Genomic DNA, 20902 nt, shown 5'->3' on the forward strand with positions numbered 1-20902 from the left:
TAAGTAAACTCTTTCTTGGAGAGACTGATGAAAAAAGAGACACTTTGTTTTCAAAGAGAAAGAGTGAATGTGGAATGACACAGAAATCAATCATGTTTACCTTGAATTGGAACTTTTAATGCATCGGGTACAGTAGAGTGGTGCCTTGTGTGGAGCTGTAGATTTTCTGTATAAATGCTTGAAAAAAACATTTAGACTTGGTTACAAACTGCTCTTGACTAATTCCTTTCTCATTCCTCAGGTGAGATAAATGAAAACTCAAAAGTGAACATCTGCTGGGTTCTGAATATGCTGTGGTTACATTTTCAGCTTTGGTTCAATTTTAAGATGCACTCACTTGAAGAGTGTAAAAGAAATATTCACGGATGTCAAATTGTATTGCATATCCGTAATACTCACTTGACGCAAGGAGAGTAAACTGCAAGTCAAGCGTATGCCTCTTTGCGTAAATGCAGACGGAATTTAGGATCACCCCAGTTTAACAGCTTCTCTCCAGTTTCAAGAAGCATCTCTTGGATCCAATTTTACTTTTAGAAAAAATTAGTCAGCACTGAAGCTATTAATAGAACTGTTGTTGACATTTCCGGCTTAAGACTTTTTCTGTATGTTGACAGTATCATCACTTAACGTCATCTCTTTCTTCCAGATAGAAACAGTTGATGAGGGGTCTCAATTTACATGAAGGAGTTAAAGTAATTGACACAAATTTAGCATGATACAATGTACCTGTAAAATTATTTAGTTTCAAGATTCAGAGATGGATTCATATACTACAGCTTGTTTGGATGACACATTAATTAACTCTCACGTGATGACCTGGCCAGCTAGAGCCTATTTGTGTAAAAAATGTATAGTCCATCCATTGCAGCCTACCAGGCTCACAAAACTCAGATCAAACAGGGAAATCAGGAAACATTCAAAAGCAGGTGCAGTACATCATGATAGGATGCTAGTCTATAACAGGGCACACAGACACCAGTAAATTAAAATAACATCATATCCTTGTGTGCCCAGTTTTTTTATTGTTAATGTTGTCCTTGTAAAGCCTTCATACGTTTGCTATTGTGAAAAAGCAAAGAAACAATTACTAAGCACATGACTGCAAAAACAGTAGATGCTGTAATTTTTCTAAAAAGATTACATAGCTAATGTGAATGCTGTGAAAAAAGGAAAATAAAAGACAAAAGGGATTTGTAGTTTTTTATGAGTAACTAGAACTAATTGAAGTGGAAAACTTAAAGACAATAAAACATTTTGCAATCTGCATCATCAGTTTTAAAACAGCAATAGAAAGACACAGGTGCTATACAAAATCCACCATCACTTACATTTATAGTATGTAGGTGACAGGTGCAGGGGTGATACAATATTACTGTTGCTGTTATGCTGTCGATTGGGAATTAATGGATTAAATTTGACAGGGAAATCAAGCTGCAATCCATCATTTACTGAAAGGCAGGTTATATTAATCAGATCATGCATTGGTTGGCATCGTTCAATTTAACATGGCTTAAAACCTAATCCCAGCTCTTGGTTGCTAAAGGCTGCAGTGTTCCTTACAGCCACATTGATGCAGTAGTTATAGATAGAACAAGGGCCGTTGCTCACTTGATTTTCTCTAGCCAAATGTTCCAAAACAGGGGAAATAAGTCAAACTACTAGCCAACACTTTCAAAATATAGCTCACTGATTGTGGATTTTAAATGTGCAGAGTTTACCTCAAACATCCATAGCACTGCCACTCTATTGTTTATATGACGATTAATGCCTCCCTCACCTTCATTTGTCATTCAGTGACAAAAGACAAGGACAGTCAACCCCTGGATGTCTCCTAGTCGTATCCTTTATCATTCTGTGGATACCTCCATACCTCGCAGTGACACATGACTTCATCTGTTCTCATTAAGCAAATAGGAATATGCAGGGAGATGGCTAATTTCCACAAATAGAAATGGCACAACTCCTATTCCAGATCTGATTCACCTCATTGTATCATCTTGCAGCCTCCTTCTACCCTCCTCCGCCTACCAAGGTCAAGCTGGCAGTCTGTCTTTTCTGTGGTAATGCAACATTTGTTATTCCCCTGGTTCTCCTCCATTGAAAACCATTGAGTGCATGGTCATTAAAAACAATGTGCTTCTGTCCTACACATTAGCATGCAATTCACATGTGATGAACTCTGATCTGTGCAGCAGACTACTAGGCTCCTGTTGGAGCCTCTAATCAAGCCAGTATCACATCATCTGACATCATCCTTTTTGACCTGAGTCCTCCATGTCTGTCCTGCAGTGCATTGCACCCGCAGCACATCCACATAGGCAACGTGTGTGTGTGTCCTGGTGTCAGAGTAGACAAATATGAAAACATTGTTTGGATATGCGCAGATTATTTTCTGCATTTGCCTCCATCCTCCCCGGATCTGTCACACATTGTACCATCATACACCTACCACAAATGACCCAGCATATCTTCCCAAAGTCATAACTCAGTCATGTCTGACCAAGAACTATATAAGTGAACTGTATAGGCTTCAACCTATTTGACTAGATTGTATTTGACATCCTTCCGGCCAATAAAATAAAATCTTGGGTTGGACTAAAGTCGGTTTGTGTTCAGTACCCGCTTAAAGCTCCATCTACTTCTTGTACACAGTCCCGGGAATACAAAAACCTTAACACAGAGTAAATAAGTGGGAAATATATCATTTAAATTCCCCTAAAGAGAGTAAGAGCGATGGGGAGAGGAAGGAAAAAATAATGTTTATATGGTCAATTGTTAGATGTGACACATCCACCTTGGCCTAGTTGCTCCATTCTGCAGTCAGACAGTGAAAGTATACTTCACAAAGCAAGCTTGATAGCACTATTGTACTATGTGAAGATGCGACCCAGCACAACATTACAATATTGTTCTGTATTGTAGAAATTGTGAATGCCTGTCCTTGAGGGTGAATACGTGTGGGAAGACCTCACATATTTGTTGAAGGAAGTGAGGTAAGAGAAAATTTGCAATCAGGCAAACGAGGTGCTCGACGTTCCCTTCCTGACAAGGCTGTGTTTATATTTGCTTCTCCACGCCTAAAAAGGATCCCCATGCCCTGTAATAATACATACAGTGTACATAAAATACATTTTTTTTTAAATTCAATTTTCATGGAATGATGCTATTATATTTCTTCGCTTCTACTCATCAGTAGCCTGATGAAAGCAAAGCAGTCTGCCTCTCCTTGTATCATTCAGTGTCACCAATTCCCTTCTCATTTTGAAAGTCCATCTCTGTGTGTTCCTTTTTATTGCTACTTCTTCCCTTTTTGTCTCTCTTCCAAGACTTTTGTGTTTATTTTTTGCTCGGCTGTTGTGTTCTCAATATCTCTTCTACCTCCTGCCATAATCTGCCATCACCACAATCTCTGCCCATCTCGTCCTGTAACTCCTCATTTCTTTCTCTGTTTCTCTTTAGCTGTCTGGATTTGTCCTTCCCCTAATCGCCTGTCTCATTTGAATGATGGGTGTCTCTGTCTCAACTGACAGCCGAGGTCAGACTCATTCTCGCTTTGCCATGGTGTCAAATAGCATTTTCTGGTTAACTACAGTGGATGTTGAAATACGTTTTCCAATGGGATTAACCAGTTGAGCGCTGCTTTTTCATGTGTCTGGCTACATGTCCTGACAAAACCCTGTAAGGTTTTCTCTTTCATATTTTCGGAAAATATGAACGGAATTGCTAGTAAAAGGAAAAGTAGGTGTTAACTTATATGTATGCTTTTGACAACATGATCCAGGCCATTAGTAATATACTGTATATACTGTATATCATAAATTATACATGTCCACGAGATCAAATCAGTTGTTTTGCAAGTGTTTTGTCATACATTTGTTGTAAGAAAAGTGGGATAATCCCAATCCCCAGCATCCAATTCATGTTTATCCATTTTTTAACTTTCAACATTGAAGTTAAAATTTCATCGTTTTGAGCTATTTTTCTTGATTATATTATTAAATAAACAAATCTGGGATTAGATCACAATTTTCTTTGAGGTATTTACCAAATTAATGAAATTAATACATTCATTTTGAGTAAATATTTCAGTTGAATGTGTTTAGATGCAATAATAGTAATAGTTTTCATACAAAGAAGAAATGTGCCTATATTTGACCCTGAAACTCTACTAAGCCCCTCTCAAATCTTTTCGTTTTTATTTCTGCCTTCATATGTTTGTATCCCACTGCTGTCATTAATTCATTGTATTTGTAGCATAAATCCTGCTGCCTGCGTGCTCCAAGGGCCCTCTCTGAGTGCTCCTAATGGCACGTGAAAGACTCCACCGTGCCCTAAAATAACCTATCAGTGCAAAGCAGTACTGTATATGACACAGTGTCAATGACTGCTTGTGAAACTAGGCAGCACTGATCAAATATGAATGAACATTTTGTCTGTGCCTATTTCTCACATAATGTGTTTTCAGAAACATTTTTTAATTTACTATTTACCACCCACCAACCGACCGGCTGAACACACTTTCTCATCTAGCCAAGTGCCTCCTTTGGATGGTGAACTAATCAACAGCTGACAGATTGAGATACCAGGGGAGACAAGAAGCAGGACATCTCCCAGTTGACCTGGATATGTGTCAGGAAGGGACCTAAAGGAAGGTTGATAAAAATGTGGACTCCACTGCTTGAACTTATGGCCACACCCAGATAAGCAACAGGGCTATTCATAGATTGCCATGGGTGGTGCCACTGCATTCCATGGTCATGACCTTTGATTTTAAATATGTCTTTTTTTCAGCACATCAGATTCACAACACATCATTAGAGTTCAAAGAAAAACATTAACCCACTGTATTCAAGGTTTAAATACATTTTATGCTGCATAACATTAATAACAAAATATTTTTAAACAAACCAAAAAAGTTCAATTTCTTAGTAAACTGTCCTGCCAGTCGCTTCCCATTGAGAATTAAATTTCATGCAAAACTCCCCACACATTTCTGCCAAATTTCTGCCATTTCTACAAACATTAGTCTCTCACATCAAGCATTGTCATTCTTTTGACTCTGCACTGCCTTGACTATGCCTGGGGATTTGTTTTAGTAATTTCACATGACACGTAGTGGGAGGTGTTGCCCTCCTAATTAATGAAGCTGTCACTGTCATGTGCGTTAATCACAGCTCACCCCTAATATCCCTCAAAGTGTCATGTTGGAGAACTTAACTGTGGCACTGACATGAGTCAAAACAACTAACCTCCAGTAGAGCAGCTTTTCATCCTTGAAAAAAAAAAACTATTTGGCGATAAAACTATAGTTTTCTCAGGGGTAATGAAACAAGGGCTGTAGAGCTTAAGAAAAAAACATGTAAGTAAATAAAGCTTGGGAGTTTTAATAATACTTTAGCTATAATACTGTAAAACTACATACTGTCACTCCACCTGTTGCACCTGCCTGCACATGGAAGTCAGTGAAATACAGAACAGATGCAGCCAAGGATTTAAACCCTGTTGCCCAACAGCATCATTCCCACTTGAGGAGCGATTAAAAAAGTTAGAGAGTTAAAAGTGTCCATTTTCAGCTTTTCTTGTTTCCTGTGGTCATGGCAAGTGAGGAGCATCACCATGACTTAACATAGTGAAGATGCTCCGCAGGGGCTGAGCGATATCCTGTACTGTACGTTTAAAGACTCCCTAGTTATTTACAGAGATCATCTTTGGCTTATTTTTTTTTATAGTTCTTCTTTCTCCCTCTCAGTCTCTATCACCCTCACTTTTGTTCCACTTCACTCTCTTTATCTTCATCCATTATGGATGAGGAACACCAAAGACAATGTGACTCTCTTTGGAAAACACCAAACGTTTCCGGAAACATGAGTGCAGTGATGTCACTGATAATGTCAGCGGTCATGTCTCAACAGACCACCTTTGCCAAGTATACACTTTCTGCAATTTCTCTGCTCTCAGTATGTATCTTACTTTCCTTTAACAGTGTCAGATATAAGCACATACACCACATCCTGTAAAGCGGTGTTCAGGAGTTCTTCTAAATCAGCCACTTTAAATGTCAAATAGCAAAGAGCATTCTTAGCTTACTGTGTTTATATTTGTATAGGTGTGTGTCTGTGTGTGTGTGCATGTGTGTGTGGGTGTGCATGCACAGGTTCATTTTGAAAACACACCTTAACACACCTTTTCTTAAAAAGAACCCCACTCACACACATCACATACCAGCTGCTCAAACAATGTAATTACTTTTTTCTCCACAACATTCAAGGTCATTCAACCAAAGCATTTCATTTCTCTCCAACATCTCATTAGCTTTTTGTTTCAACACTGACCTTTGCTTAGCAACACTGCTTATTATCACAATACTGTTTTCAATGACAGAACAAGCAACAATGACAGTATGCTAAACTGTGAAACACTTAATATCATTCAGCAAGTAATAATTGCAGCTATGAGATTGTTTGGCATTATTAACAGTGCGAATGAAAAATCTGTTTACATAGTATTTCCTGTTACTTAATTCCATGTGTGTATGACCAGCTGTAGGACACTCCATGCACTCCTAAAACAAACTAATCAGTTTATTCACCTAGATTTTTGTATACTTAGAAATTCAGAAAAAGATTACTTCTGCAAGAAGACACTGACCTACTGAACATCTCAGAAAATGTCTCTGATAATAGAAAGTGAAGAAGAAAATTCATATAAGCGGCCCCATATTCATGTTAAACTTCAGGATTTCAGCCAAAATAAATATATTTTCTATTTTTTTTGTCTGATTTTTATCCATTTTTAATTCTCAGAATAAACTCAGAGATACGTTCTTCTTGTCTTTCTAAACTAGAAATAATAAGACCATAGAACTTAGAGGAAGTAAGAATAAGTGTTTGTTTTGTTTGTGTGTGTGTGTTTTGAAATCACCATAATATAAAAAAGTAACTGTATTGATTTAAAGAATAGCCAACTATTGATCAATGTTATATCCAAATCTTTAATGATCATGGTCTTTACTGATCAATACAATTAACAACACATTAATACAAATCCATATCACCCCTGATTGTCTTTGTGGTAAACGACTAGGCCTGAAACTGGAGTCAACAGCATTATATTAACAAACTGATCTCACAATTATATGGTCCAATATGAGAACACTCAAATGTTTCAATCAGTCTGCAATTAGCACTATATTTGTATACTTTTGAAAGAAAAACATAAACAACAAAAAACCAAACAAAAAATAGTAGCTAACATTAACTAGATTTTAGAACCTGCACTGGCAAAAGAGAAAGTACTGATTGTTGTCTCATGACTGACAGAATTGGATGATACGTAAGCAGCTGCATCTCTTAATGCGGCAATCAGTGTGGATGCTGGATAGTAAAGGAACAGCTGGAACTAATGTGAACATTGCCATTGTCTCTTGCCTCTACCAATAGGTTAAAGATAAAACCAACAGAATTAGGAGGAAGGTGTAATTGCAGTGCAGTATAATACCATTAGCTGTAAGACAAGACAGCAGATCATCTGTGGAGAGAGAGACAGACATAGATACTTTTATTTTGCAATCTTTTACAAAATTGATTGTTTAATGCAAGCTGATTTGTATGTTGCATGCTCATTCTTTGTAGAAGATAAGTGGACTTTAAGTTACATAAAATAGAGAAAGGTTCATTCTGGATGAAGAATGTGATAAATGCCACACAGTAGACAGTGCTTTGTATGTGCCATGCAGGGTGTGTGTTTGTGTGTTTGTGTGTGTGTGTGTGTGTGTGTGTGTGTGTGTGTGTGTGTGTGTGTGTGTGTGTGTGTGTGTGTGTGTGTGTGTGTGTGTGTGTGTGTGTGTGTGTGTGTGTGTGTGTGTGTGTGTGTGTGTGTGTGTGTGTGTGTGTGTGTGTGTGTGTGTGTGTGTGTGTGTGTGTGTGTGTGTGCGTGTGTGTGTAATGACCACAGTAGAGATATTTATGAGTATTATGTCTGAACCTACTTCTCTCCAACTCAGACCTCCAGAACTGTAGTGAAGTGGAGGGGAGTAATCCATGATACAAATCTCCTCCAGAGGCTAAACAAGGCAACACACCTCCCTTGCAGGGACTGATGCAATGCCACCTACTTAATATATTTATATAGGGTTATGTGTGGATGGATGGATGGATGGATGGATGGATGAATAGATGGATAGATAGATAGACTGACTAACCTGAAACTTTCTGTACTTTTGGCATCAATGTGTTCCAGAGGTGACACTCTGTAGCTCTCATCTTCCTCTTCTGTTGTGGAGGGTTGTAGTTCAGAGTAACATACTCCTGCTCTTCAGGGCTGAACACAGGCCAGTTAGCTCCATCAATGCCTGGATTCCTGGCAAATGAGAAAAAAAAACAATCAAGACAATTCCACAGTGCCATGATAGTCTTGAAACAGTTTGAGTGAATGTTCGTCTATCTGATAATGCATACCCTGTTCGAGCAAAGTTGGCCCAGTGTTTCATAAACTTCTTGGTCATGTTCACTTCATTCTTGGTGTATACCAAGGATGCATTCAAAGGCATTCCGAAGACAAATTCTATCTCATAGCCATGCATAACACCCATCCATTCAGGCCAAGGATTGACAGACGAGCGGTGGTCAAAGTGATAAAGGAAAGCCTTACCACCGTTTTGTGAGTATCTGGGGATAAAGAAAAGGGTAGGGCAGTGTTCAGACAGACAAGAGTACTGCATGAAAAAATTGTCTTAAAAAAACTGTCATAGGGTCATCCTGTAGCAAAGTCAAGGCTCAAATGTTGCTGCATGAAAGAACACATTTCTAGAACATTACTTTATAAAGTGAAAGTCATAATTCTCTCGTGCTCATCATAATGAAAGTTACAATGATTGTCAGGGCCATGCCTATTCAGAATTGCAACCTACTCTCATAATATTATAAACCAGTGCAGCATTTTGGCATCTGATAACACATGGATTGCTCAAACTGGACTTCCATACTAATGATACTAATACTATTATGTATACTAATACTATATTATTTTACCATCTCACCAATACCTAAACCTTTGAAATAAGTGTAAGTGTACCACCTACACACAAAAAAACAGTGCTGTCCATGGTTCTGAAACAACAGTCTCTGTCTGAAAAAGCTGTATTAAAGGGATATTTCTGGTATGTCGGTGCAAAGGATTCACTGAGTGTGAAAATGTGCCAGATAAGGCTGAGGATATACCATTGAAACTAAATTGTGTTTTACCTGTGAGCAAACTCTAGCACAGGACAAACGAACATTTGGTCTCCAACCAAACTACCCAGGAAGTCACGATTTTTCATCCTGTTATTCTCATCTGTCCAATCAGTGTAATGAAAAATTGCAGCATCCCTTGTGACATCACTTGCATGTGACATTCTGATCGCCACTCCGTCCAGGAACTCATTCCTAGTGATGAGACTCTGACTGGTGATGTTAAATCCAGGCACTCCATACATTAAGAAGTAAGTCCCTTCATCCTTGGTTACGCCAAACAGGACATCTTTCTTTGGGAGTTTACTGCTACTCAGCAACACCTGCAGGGAAAATATAAAAGGTGGTTGGTGTTTTTAATGATTTTTTTTTGTCATATAATCCTGCCGTAATTACCCAGTGAGCTAAATTTGATGAAAGATACAGATGGTTAAAGTCAAAGTTTGTTAGACGTTTACTTATAACCAGGTTACATCATACACATATTTTGTCTGAACTGTTAAAGTAAGAGACGCTGTGTCAGTTGAGAGGAATCGATTTTTTTATCAATTTATTTTATCAATTTCTTTCGGAAACACTTGTTCTGATAAAACATTACCACAAGACTATTTTGCAATTTCCCATTTAACAGCCTGCTTTAAGGTCAAAGGGTCAAGGAAGTTAAGTAGCAGGGGGTTATAGCAGAGAGAGAGAGAGAGTGAAAGAGAGAGAGAGAGAGAGAGAGAGAGAGAGAGAGAGAGAGAGAGAGAGAGAGACAGAGAGAGAGAGAGAGACAGAGAGACAGAGGGACAGAAACTGAGACAGAGACCGACAGAGAGAGAGAGATTTGATCTGGCATTAGTGGTGTCACCACCAGTAGTGCCCCCCTTCTTGATTTTGAGACATATAGGGAAATATCCTACACATACAGTACATTATAACAGAAACATGCAATAGATATTGGAAAAGTATAATCATATTTAGGACAAAAATAACACAGACTGTACCATAATAACATCCAAAATAGTGATGATTCATGAGTGATTTCATGACGTGAGAAATATTTCTGTCACTTCATGTTTAAGAATAGAAAAATAACCAATATACACAGAGCTACCTGTACAACTGTACCCCCACCTGGTGGAAAAGTCTTGACACATTGTTGATTAACATGCTATATCTCAATATGATGGTTTTGGGTGATTGATATTTGCTACATTAAAGGTTGAATATGTAGAATCTTTATTATAAGCTATATTTTAAAAAATTAAAAAATAAATACACCCACAAGGCATTTTGAGAGGTACAGAATGAAAGTATTGCTTTTCCATAAAATAATAAAAAAAAATGATTCTGCATTATTATTTTGAGTTTGACAACGACTTTCTGTCAAGTTCAGTTTACAATTTACCAGCCAATAGTGGCCGGCACTGTGGGTTGCAAAGGTTGTCTGTTGTTAGGCTACAGAATCATTTTGAGTTGAGAGCTAGCTAGCTAATCGAATACACACCACTCAAAGAAAGACTTCCAGTTGAAGACTGGGTAACTTTAAATACGTAATAAAAAATTAATTGATAAGTCGAAATTAGTCGTTACCCTGTATGATTCATCACTTCACATGGCGCAGGCTAATTGCTTGACACACTCGGCAATGAACCTGGCAACCCGACTGCTGGGATTTTTTTTTTGTTGTTGCGACTACGATCTTGGGACACTAGATGGTGGTGTTCTGCTCATTCTCCATATTCAACCTTTAAGGGGACCAATGTAAATATACTGAAAGAAACACAAAATAATGTACAGTATGAGCAAGAGGCACTTTCACACCTGCAGTAATGACGTCTACGCACACATACGCGCACAAACGCACGCACGCACGCACGCACGCACGCACGCACGCACACACACACACACACACACACACCTACACCTACACCTACTTCAACTTTATCTGGTAAGAAGTCCCCATCAACATGAGGGACAAAGGGAAAAGCAAAGGCTGAAGGCTGTATGAACACATCGTATTGCTTCGATGCGATTTGCTGAGGATTAGCCTGCTGCAGACAAGCTTCCATGTTAGCTGGAGGAGACGTGGGACACCCCAATAGCGTCACCAGCTTCATGGACCTGGATATTGATGTAGAGAGGGAACAAGGCAATCAGTGACAGATGAATGAGGAGGAATTTGAGGGAGACCGAGACATTTTAGACACATTTTAAGAAAGAAAGAAGAATATTAATTTGTTGTCACTTAAAAGTAAAAAGGTTGCCTGTTGCAGGTAGATGACCATCTTATAACATATTGTATGAGTGACAGAGGGAGTGAAATGATGCAAGCAGGTGCAGGTAACTTATTTAATACACCTCACCTGCGCCAGGTCTCAGTCTTGCTAATTGTGGCCCAGGGTGCATTAGGCGAGGCACTCTGCATCACAGCCCTTTGAAAAAGACTTTGGCTGCCGGGTGAGAGCAGGTGGAAGCCCACAGATGCTGACCCAGCGCTCTCCCCAAACAGAGTCACCTGAAAACACAAGCCAAAAGCTTGTTTTATTGTTTATTTCAACTACTCTTGATATCTGATGGATTAGAATATAAGACAAATATGTTTTACCTTTTTAGAATCACCTCCAAAAGCAGCTATATTGTTGGCTACCCAGTGGAGAGCCAAGCGCTGGTCCAGCAGGCCTGCATTGCTCTTGATGTTCTTGTTGTCAGGAATAGACAGGAAACCAAAAGCTCCGAGTCTGTAATAAATTAACAACCAAGAACGAGGAAAGATGTTTTCAGCATTTAAGATAAATCCACACACTCTTGTAGATTTCACATCCCATCTAAACAAGTAAAAGAGAAGTGCATATAGTGGTAAGGACTTTCCTGTTTACAAACTTTTCTTTTTTCACCTGAACCAACAGACCTTTTTTAATGACTTGCAACTTCCAATAAGGGCAAGAATTCAGTGCCACACCAAGTATGCAAAAGAGAGAACCTACTTCAAGATATTCAGCTCATTGCTAATTGACAAGAAGTTTCCAGTTACATGCAGCTTGTTATTTTATTTGTTAAATGTAATTAAATTCTTACCTGTAATTCATTGATACCACAACAACATCTTCAGATTTACTCAAGAAGCGACCATCATAAATGTCCAGAGAGGACGTTCCTTGATTGAACCCGCCTCCATAGATCCAGACAAGGACAGGAGCCAGTGGGGAGGGCTTAGGCAGGGTTTTTTTGAAACGTGGGGTCCAGACATTTAAGTACAGACAGTCCTCACTCAAGGGAGTGTTCGGGTTCCACATCTCTGCACCTTGGAACCCTGGAGAAAAGTGACAATATGTATCAATGTCACTAGTGACTGATTGGGACTAGTCCAAATAATAGACGATCTTATCACTTTTACTTCAGATGATTGGGAGATCATTGATACAGAAAGTTAAAGTTCAACTTCATTATTACATTTTATTGCAAGCAATAGTGTGATACAATTTATTATCTGATATTCCACTTGATTAACACACACAACTTAAGACAAACAGCTCTCAAGCTGTTACAGAAACACAAATGCATAGAAAAATAATAAACCCCTTGTTTATTTTACTTTTAATGAGCACTGCTTTGACCAAAGCAGAAACAGCAGTCCAACAGCAATGCATTCTGTACATACAGTATCTATCTATATTTGGAGCAAATGGGGGCACATTCTCTTTGCATGTGCCTGGCAATAGCCGGCTTCTAAACAACCCATGGCAGGTGGCTGTGTATACAAATATATCCACTGCCCAGCCACAACCCTTCTGGGGCAGGATACGTTGCCTGTATCATATTCCATTTGTGTAAAGTATGTGCTTGTAGATGTAAGCTGATAAAATGGCTTCAAACTGCTCTGACCATTCACATCGAAGATTTATTACAATAACAATAAACCATTAAATCAGTCACTGTTTGTGTGTGTGTGTGTGTGTGTGTGTGTGTGTGTATGTGTGTGTGTGTGTGTGTGTGTGTGTGTATGGCATAAATAAATGCCACCTCCCCCAATTGAAGCATCTACTGTAAATTAGTACAGTTGTCTTTTAAGGTCATCTTGGATTCAAACATACTCAGACCTTTGGTGTCTTAACCCTACTAAATCAGATTCAGCTCCCCCTTAGCCTGATTTAAGTCTGCAATGTTTCAACTTAAAGGGGCGGGCCATCGACTTTACACATGCAGATGTGTTTATTAGTCATGTTTAGCACTACTCAGCCAGGGACAACTGCTGTTTTATGTTTTCTGTGACATTGAAATAGCCTTGCCCGAGTCTGAGAAAATCACCTTAGTTGATGTTGTCATAGTGATGTCATCAGGTTTATTTCTGGTTTGAGCTTCAGCTTAGAGATTTTGAATTGATAATAAAAGGCTGCAATTCAAAGTAGGCGATGAACACTTTAAAATATGTGAGTATTTAACACTACCATTCAATGGCCGCATGTTTATATGCATGCATACACCACGCTATGATAAAATGCTATGCTACTTGCTGTTCATTTATAGCTAAATATCTTCCCCTAAGATAATAACCTAATAATTACAATAACAGTTATAACAGTAATAACAGTTTTTGTGCACGGGATATAATTTTGCTTGCACAAAAATTAACAGATAAAAAACTTTGGCACTTCAGAGGCTGTATAGTCCTAATGAGACATCAAGCATTGACTGACATTTAAGGCAGCTGTTTCTGATCTCTGAACCTATTTTTGGCATTGATGTTACTCACAACACCAACTTGAATGATGCACAGTATAGCACAGTATGTGTAAACATTGTGTCCATCTGAATAAACATGTTTCCTACCTGGAAAGTCTGTATCTGGCAACTGGTAGCAGGAATTTGGGAATTTGGTGGCATCCCTCACCCCTTCCCAGCTCTCTACTGGCTCAGGAGCTCTGAATCTCAGTTTCCCCAGAGGTGGTTTTCCATAAGGAATTCCAAAAAATGCTCTAACATCACCGCCCAGCACTGAAAGCAACTTCCCCTGAACTTTCCCATGCTTTGTATTGATTATAAGGTCATCCTGAGTGGTGGGTGATACAATCAGGAAATGGGGCAACAGCAGAAGAAGAAGGGTAAAGCTTGAACATGGAGTGACTGTAGCCATGGACATCTCTGGGGAGAGAAAAATAATTCAACACTTTATTATTCATCTTTATATATTTAAATATAACCTATTAGATTGAAATATTGCATTAAATTGCAAACTAACGCCAGCACACCACATTGCCTTGACTCTGCTTTATCAGGAAGTTCTACTTTCAGGCACTGCTTTGTCATTTTCAAGCTTTGTTGATACAGTACTGTAGGTGCTGACACCTTCAATTTCCTTTAGCTACAGTAACTTAATTAAATAATGTGAGTGCTTTCATAACAATATAATATATATAATAATAAGCTCTAGTTTTAGGTGCTGGTAAAAAAATATATTTATAAAATAATTAAGGTACCTTTTTGGTTGGTTCAGGTTCAAGGATTAAGGAACATGCTCTGATGACATTTTGGCAGGCCCGAATGCCTTCTTTCTTTCTTTCTACAGTAATGTGTCATTCATAAAATGAGAATGAGCAACATACATTGATTTCATAATGCCCTAAGCCCTTATGCACTCTAAACGTTCAACACTGAATAGTGCTTAACCAAAATGCAATGTTTGTTTTACAGATTTCTTACTAGAAAAACGTATGAGCTGCATCTCAAATTCCTAGGTTTGAGATGATGTACACCACTTGTATGTGACATACTGGTGAACTGCTATCCTCCACTGAACATCCCCTGTCACCAACCCTCAGCCTCTTGAAAAGGCTGACTGCAAAGGGGTTAATTACTTTTACTATATAAGGCATAGTCCAAGTTTAGATGCTGTATAATTAGATTCAGCATTCAGCATTGCAGGCTGTTGTGGCAAATACCATCATGCATGTGTCACTCTATGAGAGACACAAGCAACAGCAAAATGTGAAAACAAATATTTTCGATTGTTCTACATTTTCATGTGGGTCACGCAGTAGCCTAAACTAACCGGCAAAGTGGATCATTAAATGTACATCTTATAAATAACGTGTTGATCAAAGTTCCAGTTACTAGGATAACTCAATAGAATACACCAGAACGGTGTGTGTGTGTGTGTGTGTGTGTGTGTGTGTGTGTGTGTGTGTGTGTGTGTGTGTGTGTGTGTAAGTCGTGTGTGCCTGCGTTCGCGCCTGCGTAACCCTTAGAGAGTGAGAGAGACAGAAAGAAAGAACGCTGGTCATTCGCGCGGCAAGTGTGTCACTTTAGAAGCGTCTTATAATCCTCCATTATTTGGCAAGAAGGCCGTTAGCGATATGAGGATGCAGGTTAGCGTAGCTGACTCGTGGAGCCACTTTTACTTTTCAAAAGGCACAGACTGAACAAATACCGACCTTCCAGAGGTAAAGCCGCGCGCACAGCTGGATTTAATATGCATACATTGAGGAGAGACGCGCCCACTCAGAGATTCCTACAAACTACTTTAAAAAAAAAAAAAAGAAAAACTCTGATTGTAAATGTAACAATACCAATGAATAAAAAGCCTTAGTGACATCTTACCTTGTCAGTTCTGATTTTGTGTCTGGCTGGAGCGAATAAGGACACGGCATTGATGGGATGAAGAGGCGTGGACACGGTCCTGTGCGCCACCCACAACTACAACTGCTGTAATGGTAATAATAATGATGGTAATATTATCATTATTATTATTATTATTAATATTATTATTAATAATGATAATAATATTATTGTATTCACCTGTGCAAAATCTACATCGCATTTTATTCAACACATATTTGAAAACATAGATTGCTCAACTGTGAGATCCACTGTCCGTTCCCAACTGCAGTATGATCATTAACTATGTAAAGCAGCTACCAGTGCAACAATATAAAAGTACTTAATTGCATGTAAATATTTTGTATTCAAAGACCCATGTGGGTAAAGTAACATACATATCATCAGCAAAAACTAAAAATGGAAAAATTCGGAAAAAGAAAATGCCCCTGAAACTGAAATATCATGCACGACTTTATTAAATTGGTAATACTTATGCATGTGCGATGCATTTTCCTGAAGCATTGTAGACTACTGTTGGTTGAGGTGGAACAAATGCTTATTACTTTATTTACAGTTTAGTCCAGTGGTTCCCAACCTAGGGGGCGGCGTCCCTCCAAAGTTTCACAATAATAATCTGAGGGGTCATTACATAAATATAGTTCTGCATAGCAAGATCTACCTCCTGAAAAGTAGCCTGGCAAATATAGTTGTGAACATAATGTAGTGGAATATAAAGAATAATTTCCCCCTCTGAAAAAGCCTATACTTTCCACCAGTGTCAGCAATGAATTACTGGGGGTTCATTGCCTCTTTCAGGACACACAGATGACTGGCATTGAGTCAGATATGGGCATTCTGATTATATTCTGGTTTTCAGTTCAACAACACTAAACAATAACAAGAACATTATGTTAAAACAGTGCTACATCTGACATCACAAAAGGGACTTGATTTAACACAAAGACACATGCTTTTGTTTGCATGTCCCACATTCCAACTCAGCTATTAAAATATTCAGTTAATATAACACATATGTGTTAGAAGACAAATAATACCCTCTGAACTGTTTTTGACAATATAATGAAAACAACATTTTTAATAAGCTTATCTGCCGTATGTTCACTGATGGCTTTTCTCCTTATATTGTTTGATCTGTTTTCTCTCTGTTCTGTCTCTTATTATAATGTGTGTTGTGCCCTTGATGAAAAACTAGTTCTGGCAGCAAGACTCATGTTTGGCAGTAATTTGCAAAGGTCATCCTGGTTGCTACTGCTCATTCTGGTTTGACTTAGTAGAACCTACTTATAGAATAGATAGAATCGAAACAACTTTTTTTAATTATTTGGTTATATTGCAAATGCCTGTGTATCTATAATGGTTAACCTGAAATATGCCTGGTACCAAACATAACTCAGAGGAAAATAATGGTGTAGTAATTGTCATATTGTAAATATATTCTTTCATGACCTCCATGGAAATAGAAGCTCATTTGGCATAGTGTTTCTTTTTCCTTTTCATTATACCACTTCCTGTTTCTGTCACTTGCTTCTTTCTCACACTACGGTCTGCTTATTCTTTCTTCAGGTTTTTTGTGTCATCTTTGCGTTCCTTCTCCACTTATCCGGAGGGCAAAGCTGGAGAGAAAAGTAAACTTTTCTTTGGAATTTTTAGTGCTGTGTGAGTGAGTGTGTTTGAGTTTGTGTGTGCTGGCTGTGTGTGTGTGTGTGTGTGTGTGTGTGTGTGTGTGTGTGAGTGAGTGTGTGTAAGGGACTATGTAGCCTATGTATGTTTGTGTATTGATGCACACATGTGAGAATGCCCATTAGATATGTGTGTGAGTGTGTGTATCTGTGTGCTTACACGTGTATTCATTTTATTATAGCATGTGAATGTACACTTTTTTAAATGATTAACTTTGCAGCCGTACTCGAACAGTGTCATGGCACTCTTATATTGCATTTTAACAGGACATTGTGCTCATTGACTTGGAGTGTGTAGCTGTTGTATTCATTCTTGTTCTTGTCTAAACTTAAGAGATTACCACAAAGCATTTTCTGACAAAAAGCCCTAAAGGCCTACTTCTCCCATGTGCATTTTTGAACGTAAGGTACGTCACCTGTTTCAACAGCCAATTCGCTCATAGCAAAGGCTGCTGGTTGAAATGGCAGCTTTGGATGGAAGCTCAATGAGGCTGTGCAAGAGAGAGAAAATAGACAGAGAAGATCAAGTGAGCTAGAGAGTAATTGAGGAGAGGAGAACAAGGTAGTGAATTAGAAAAATAAAATAGTTTGTAATTTGCAAGTATCTTGCACTGACCTCATTCATATTTTGAGATGCTACAAATTGTAAAAATTGACAAAAAAACCTGAAAAGTCAAAATTTAAAACGGAAGTAAAGAGAGTCATTGCTATGGAGATCATACACCAGCTATCACATTGGTTTCATAGTCTTGTTGCAGATCTGGAAGTGTTTGTTGACACCCCTGATTAACCTTCATTTCTCAACCTTACACCCATTTACCAAGATAAAAATAGCTGAAAGTGCATTATATTGTGCAGCCATAATAAAACTAGACTAACTGTTCATTCTGCAGCGTCTACAATTACTTGCAATCATGCAACAATGGCAGTTTAAAGGTAGCCTTTGTTGCAACATATTGTAACAATGTATGTCAATAAAGTAGTACAGGATGCAAAACCTAGAGCACTGAAAATTTGCAGTTGTATCAAGTGATAAAGATTGCTCTAAGAGAAATACAACTGTTGCCATATCTGCATGTGATGGACTCTCCTACCATGGCATTCTGAAATTCACAAGATCCAATTACTATGCATGGTTGGAATTTAATTTATCCTCTAAAATAGTGTAGTTTTAAGGGGAAAAATATCATTATTTTAGTTCTTGGTATATTAAAAGAGGATCATATAATCCAACCAATTTTTATGGTTAACAAAAATGGGACTATAAGACACCATTTTTGTTTAGATTTTTTACAGATGTTTGCTCACTCAAAAAAATCTTGCTCCCTGGCAATAGAGTAATATATTTCCCGAAAGTGATAACTTCAAACCATGGGGAAACATTAAATCCTATTCCCTATGCAATGATTTGTTTTCTTTTTCAGTCTCCCTGCCTGTCAGTTTTTCTCTCTCGCTGTCTCTCCATCTTTCAACATACCAGCCGGCTGTAACAGCGGACATCAACGCAAGAGAAAAGGAGCCAAGGGCGGTCCAGGTCTTTAGAGACATGTACAGCTCAGTGGGAGGGTTGGATATATGCACAGACAGAGGTAGGAAGAGAGGCAGAAAGAGAGAGGCAGCAAACAGTTTGTTTGAGAAGCGAGACGGCACCATAACCACACAGCATCAGGAATTAGGCGGTTAAAGGGAGAAATGACAGGCATTTGATTAGAGCCTTTGAGAGAATGTTTTCTTTCTCATTCCAACATCATCAAAATAGGCTTCGGATTGGAATGCAAACCCGAAAACACACACACACACACGCACGCATATGCACACACACACACACACACACACACACACACACACACACACACACACACACACACACACACACACACACACACACACACACACACACACACAGAGACACACACACACACACACACATAGAAAAGTTAATTTCACCCATGCCCTTTTAATGTCAGTCTGCTGTTATGAAGGCGGGGATAAGCAGTGAAAAAGAAAAAAGAAAGAAAAAATAATTCATTTCTTGTGTGTAAGCTTAGAGCAATGGAATAGTAAATATCCAATCATAGTGTCACAGAGAGGGATATTGGTTTATGTCATGCTCTTTCTATCTCTCTTTATTTTATTTGGATATGTGTGTGCGTATGTGGGTATCCACATGTTTTTGAATGCAATATTTGAAGCTGTAGCTGTTTGAGGTACCTAAATCTTATTTACAAAAAATATATACTTTGAATTAAAAAAAAACAGTGCTGGACAATAATACAAGATGAAAGAAGGCACGGTTGTATGATCATTATTGAAAAACCTGGATAGAGGAAAAAGCAATGAAAGGAACTTGCTCAGGATGTTTAACAAATACACTTCCAAGTTGAACTGTATGTGTCAAGATATACGCCTTGATCAGCAATGATAGCAATAATAGCTGAAAACAGGAAAGTCTACTCATTGTCTAAATTGTATTACTGGAATTCCTTGACTTCCTTAATCAGCACCGCCACATCCTCCCTCTGATTTCCAACAAGTGCACAAAGCAGTGCATATGAGGCATGCCACACGTGCTCATACATGTGGATGCACAGCTGCAGATACACTAGCATACGCAGGCACCAGATTAACCAGTGAAGGGTCTGGCTTTGGCTTTAACCTTCAGAAGTAATAGAGCGCTTGTAATTCACTGACATACACTTCCCTAATTGGTAGAACAGGGATAAATAGAGAACTGAGACAGAGCTGGTGGGGTTGTGGGGCTGTTACTTAAATGCTGCTGAACTGTGAAGCAGATGGAAAGGGGTAATGGATGTGTGGCAGCTGGTTAACATGTTCTAGAACACACCAGTCTAACAAGATAACTCAGTAAATTGAGTGCAGAATGGAGACTGACAAGGTTAAGTGGGGCAGAGTGGGATATAGAATCAATAGTTTTGGTGGCCTACAAGTATAGTTGGAAGGAACATAAGATACAGTGCATTGGCTGGGCCCAGGGTACTGAACAGTACAGTACATGCCGACATTTGCAGCAAAAAAAACCTTTTGAACAGCTTGTTTACATAGTCTGGTCAGCGAACACCTGTCGGTGTCTAAACTGGATCAATTTAGCTGCAGTACTGCTGTTAGAGTGGACATAAGGACCTGACATGAGGGGAACAAGTGAAACCGGCGGCGCAGTTACTCAAAGCATTTTAAAGTCCCTGACTTGCACTCAAATATTGAAATAGTGTTATTTTGCATCAGGGAGAGCTATGATCGAATACTCAATTCACCACAATTCAACACACAATTTAAATAAAAGAGCTGCTAACAACAACACAACTCAAAGCAGCAGAACTGTACAAGGAAAAGTTTTTCTCCATGTATGACATTAAAAGAAGTTCACCATGGAGC

General features: G+C 38.6%; 1 protein-coding gene across 1 annotated transcript; it reads right to left on the reverse strand.

Moving 5' to 3' along the window:
• Positions 1–7005: 7005 nt before the first annotated feature.
• Positions 7006–15836, reverse strand: LOC310947745 (acetylcholinesterase-like). Its single transcript, XM_083914664.1, has 10 exons — positions 15810–15836; positions 14043–14354; positions 12291–12525; positions 11821–11953; positions 11579–11730; positions 11150–11336; positions 9243–9553; positions 8457–8666; positions 8201–8358; positions 7006–7527 (listed from the first exon to the last, which is right to left on the reverse strand). Exons 2-10 carry the CDS (start codon positions 14350–14352, stop codon positions 7430–7432), a joined length of 1794 nt encoding a protein of 597 aa, XP_083770790.1. The 5' UTR covers positions 14353–14354; positions 15810–15836; the 3' UTR covers positions 7006–7429.
• Between the last annotated feature and the right edge of the window lie 5066 nt (positions 15837–20902).

Source organism: Echiichthys vipera, assembly GCF_963691815.1.
Source record: "Echiichthys vipera genome assembly, chromosome: 5".
Classification (NCBI taxonomy): Eukaryota; Metazoa; Chordata; class Actinopteri; order Perciformes; family Trachinidae; genus Echiichthys; species Echiichthys vipera.

Coding starts and splice junctions, on each gene's coding strand:
- LOC310947745 (XM_083914664.1), bottom strand. CDS start 14,352: ATGTCCATGGCTACAGTCACTCCATGTTCAAGCTTTACCCTTCTTCTT. Junction 12,526..14,042: donor GCCAGATACAGACTTTCCAG/GTAGGAAACATG, acceptor ACTTTTCTCCAG/GGTTCCAAGGTGCAGAGATG. Junction 11,337..11,578: donor AAGACTGAGACCTGGCGCAG/GTGAGGTGTATT, acceptor ATCAATATCCAG/GTCCATGAAGCTGGTGACGC.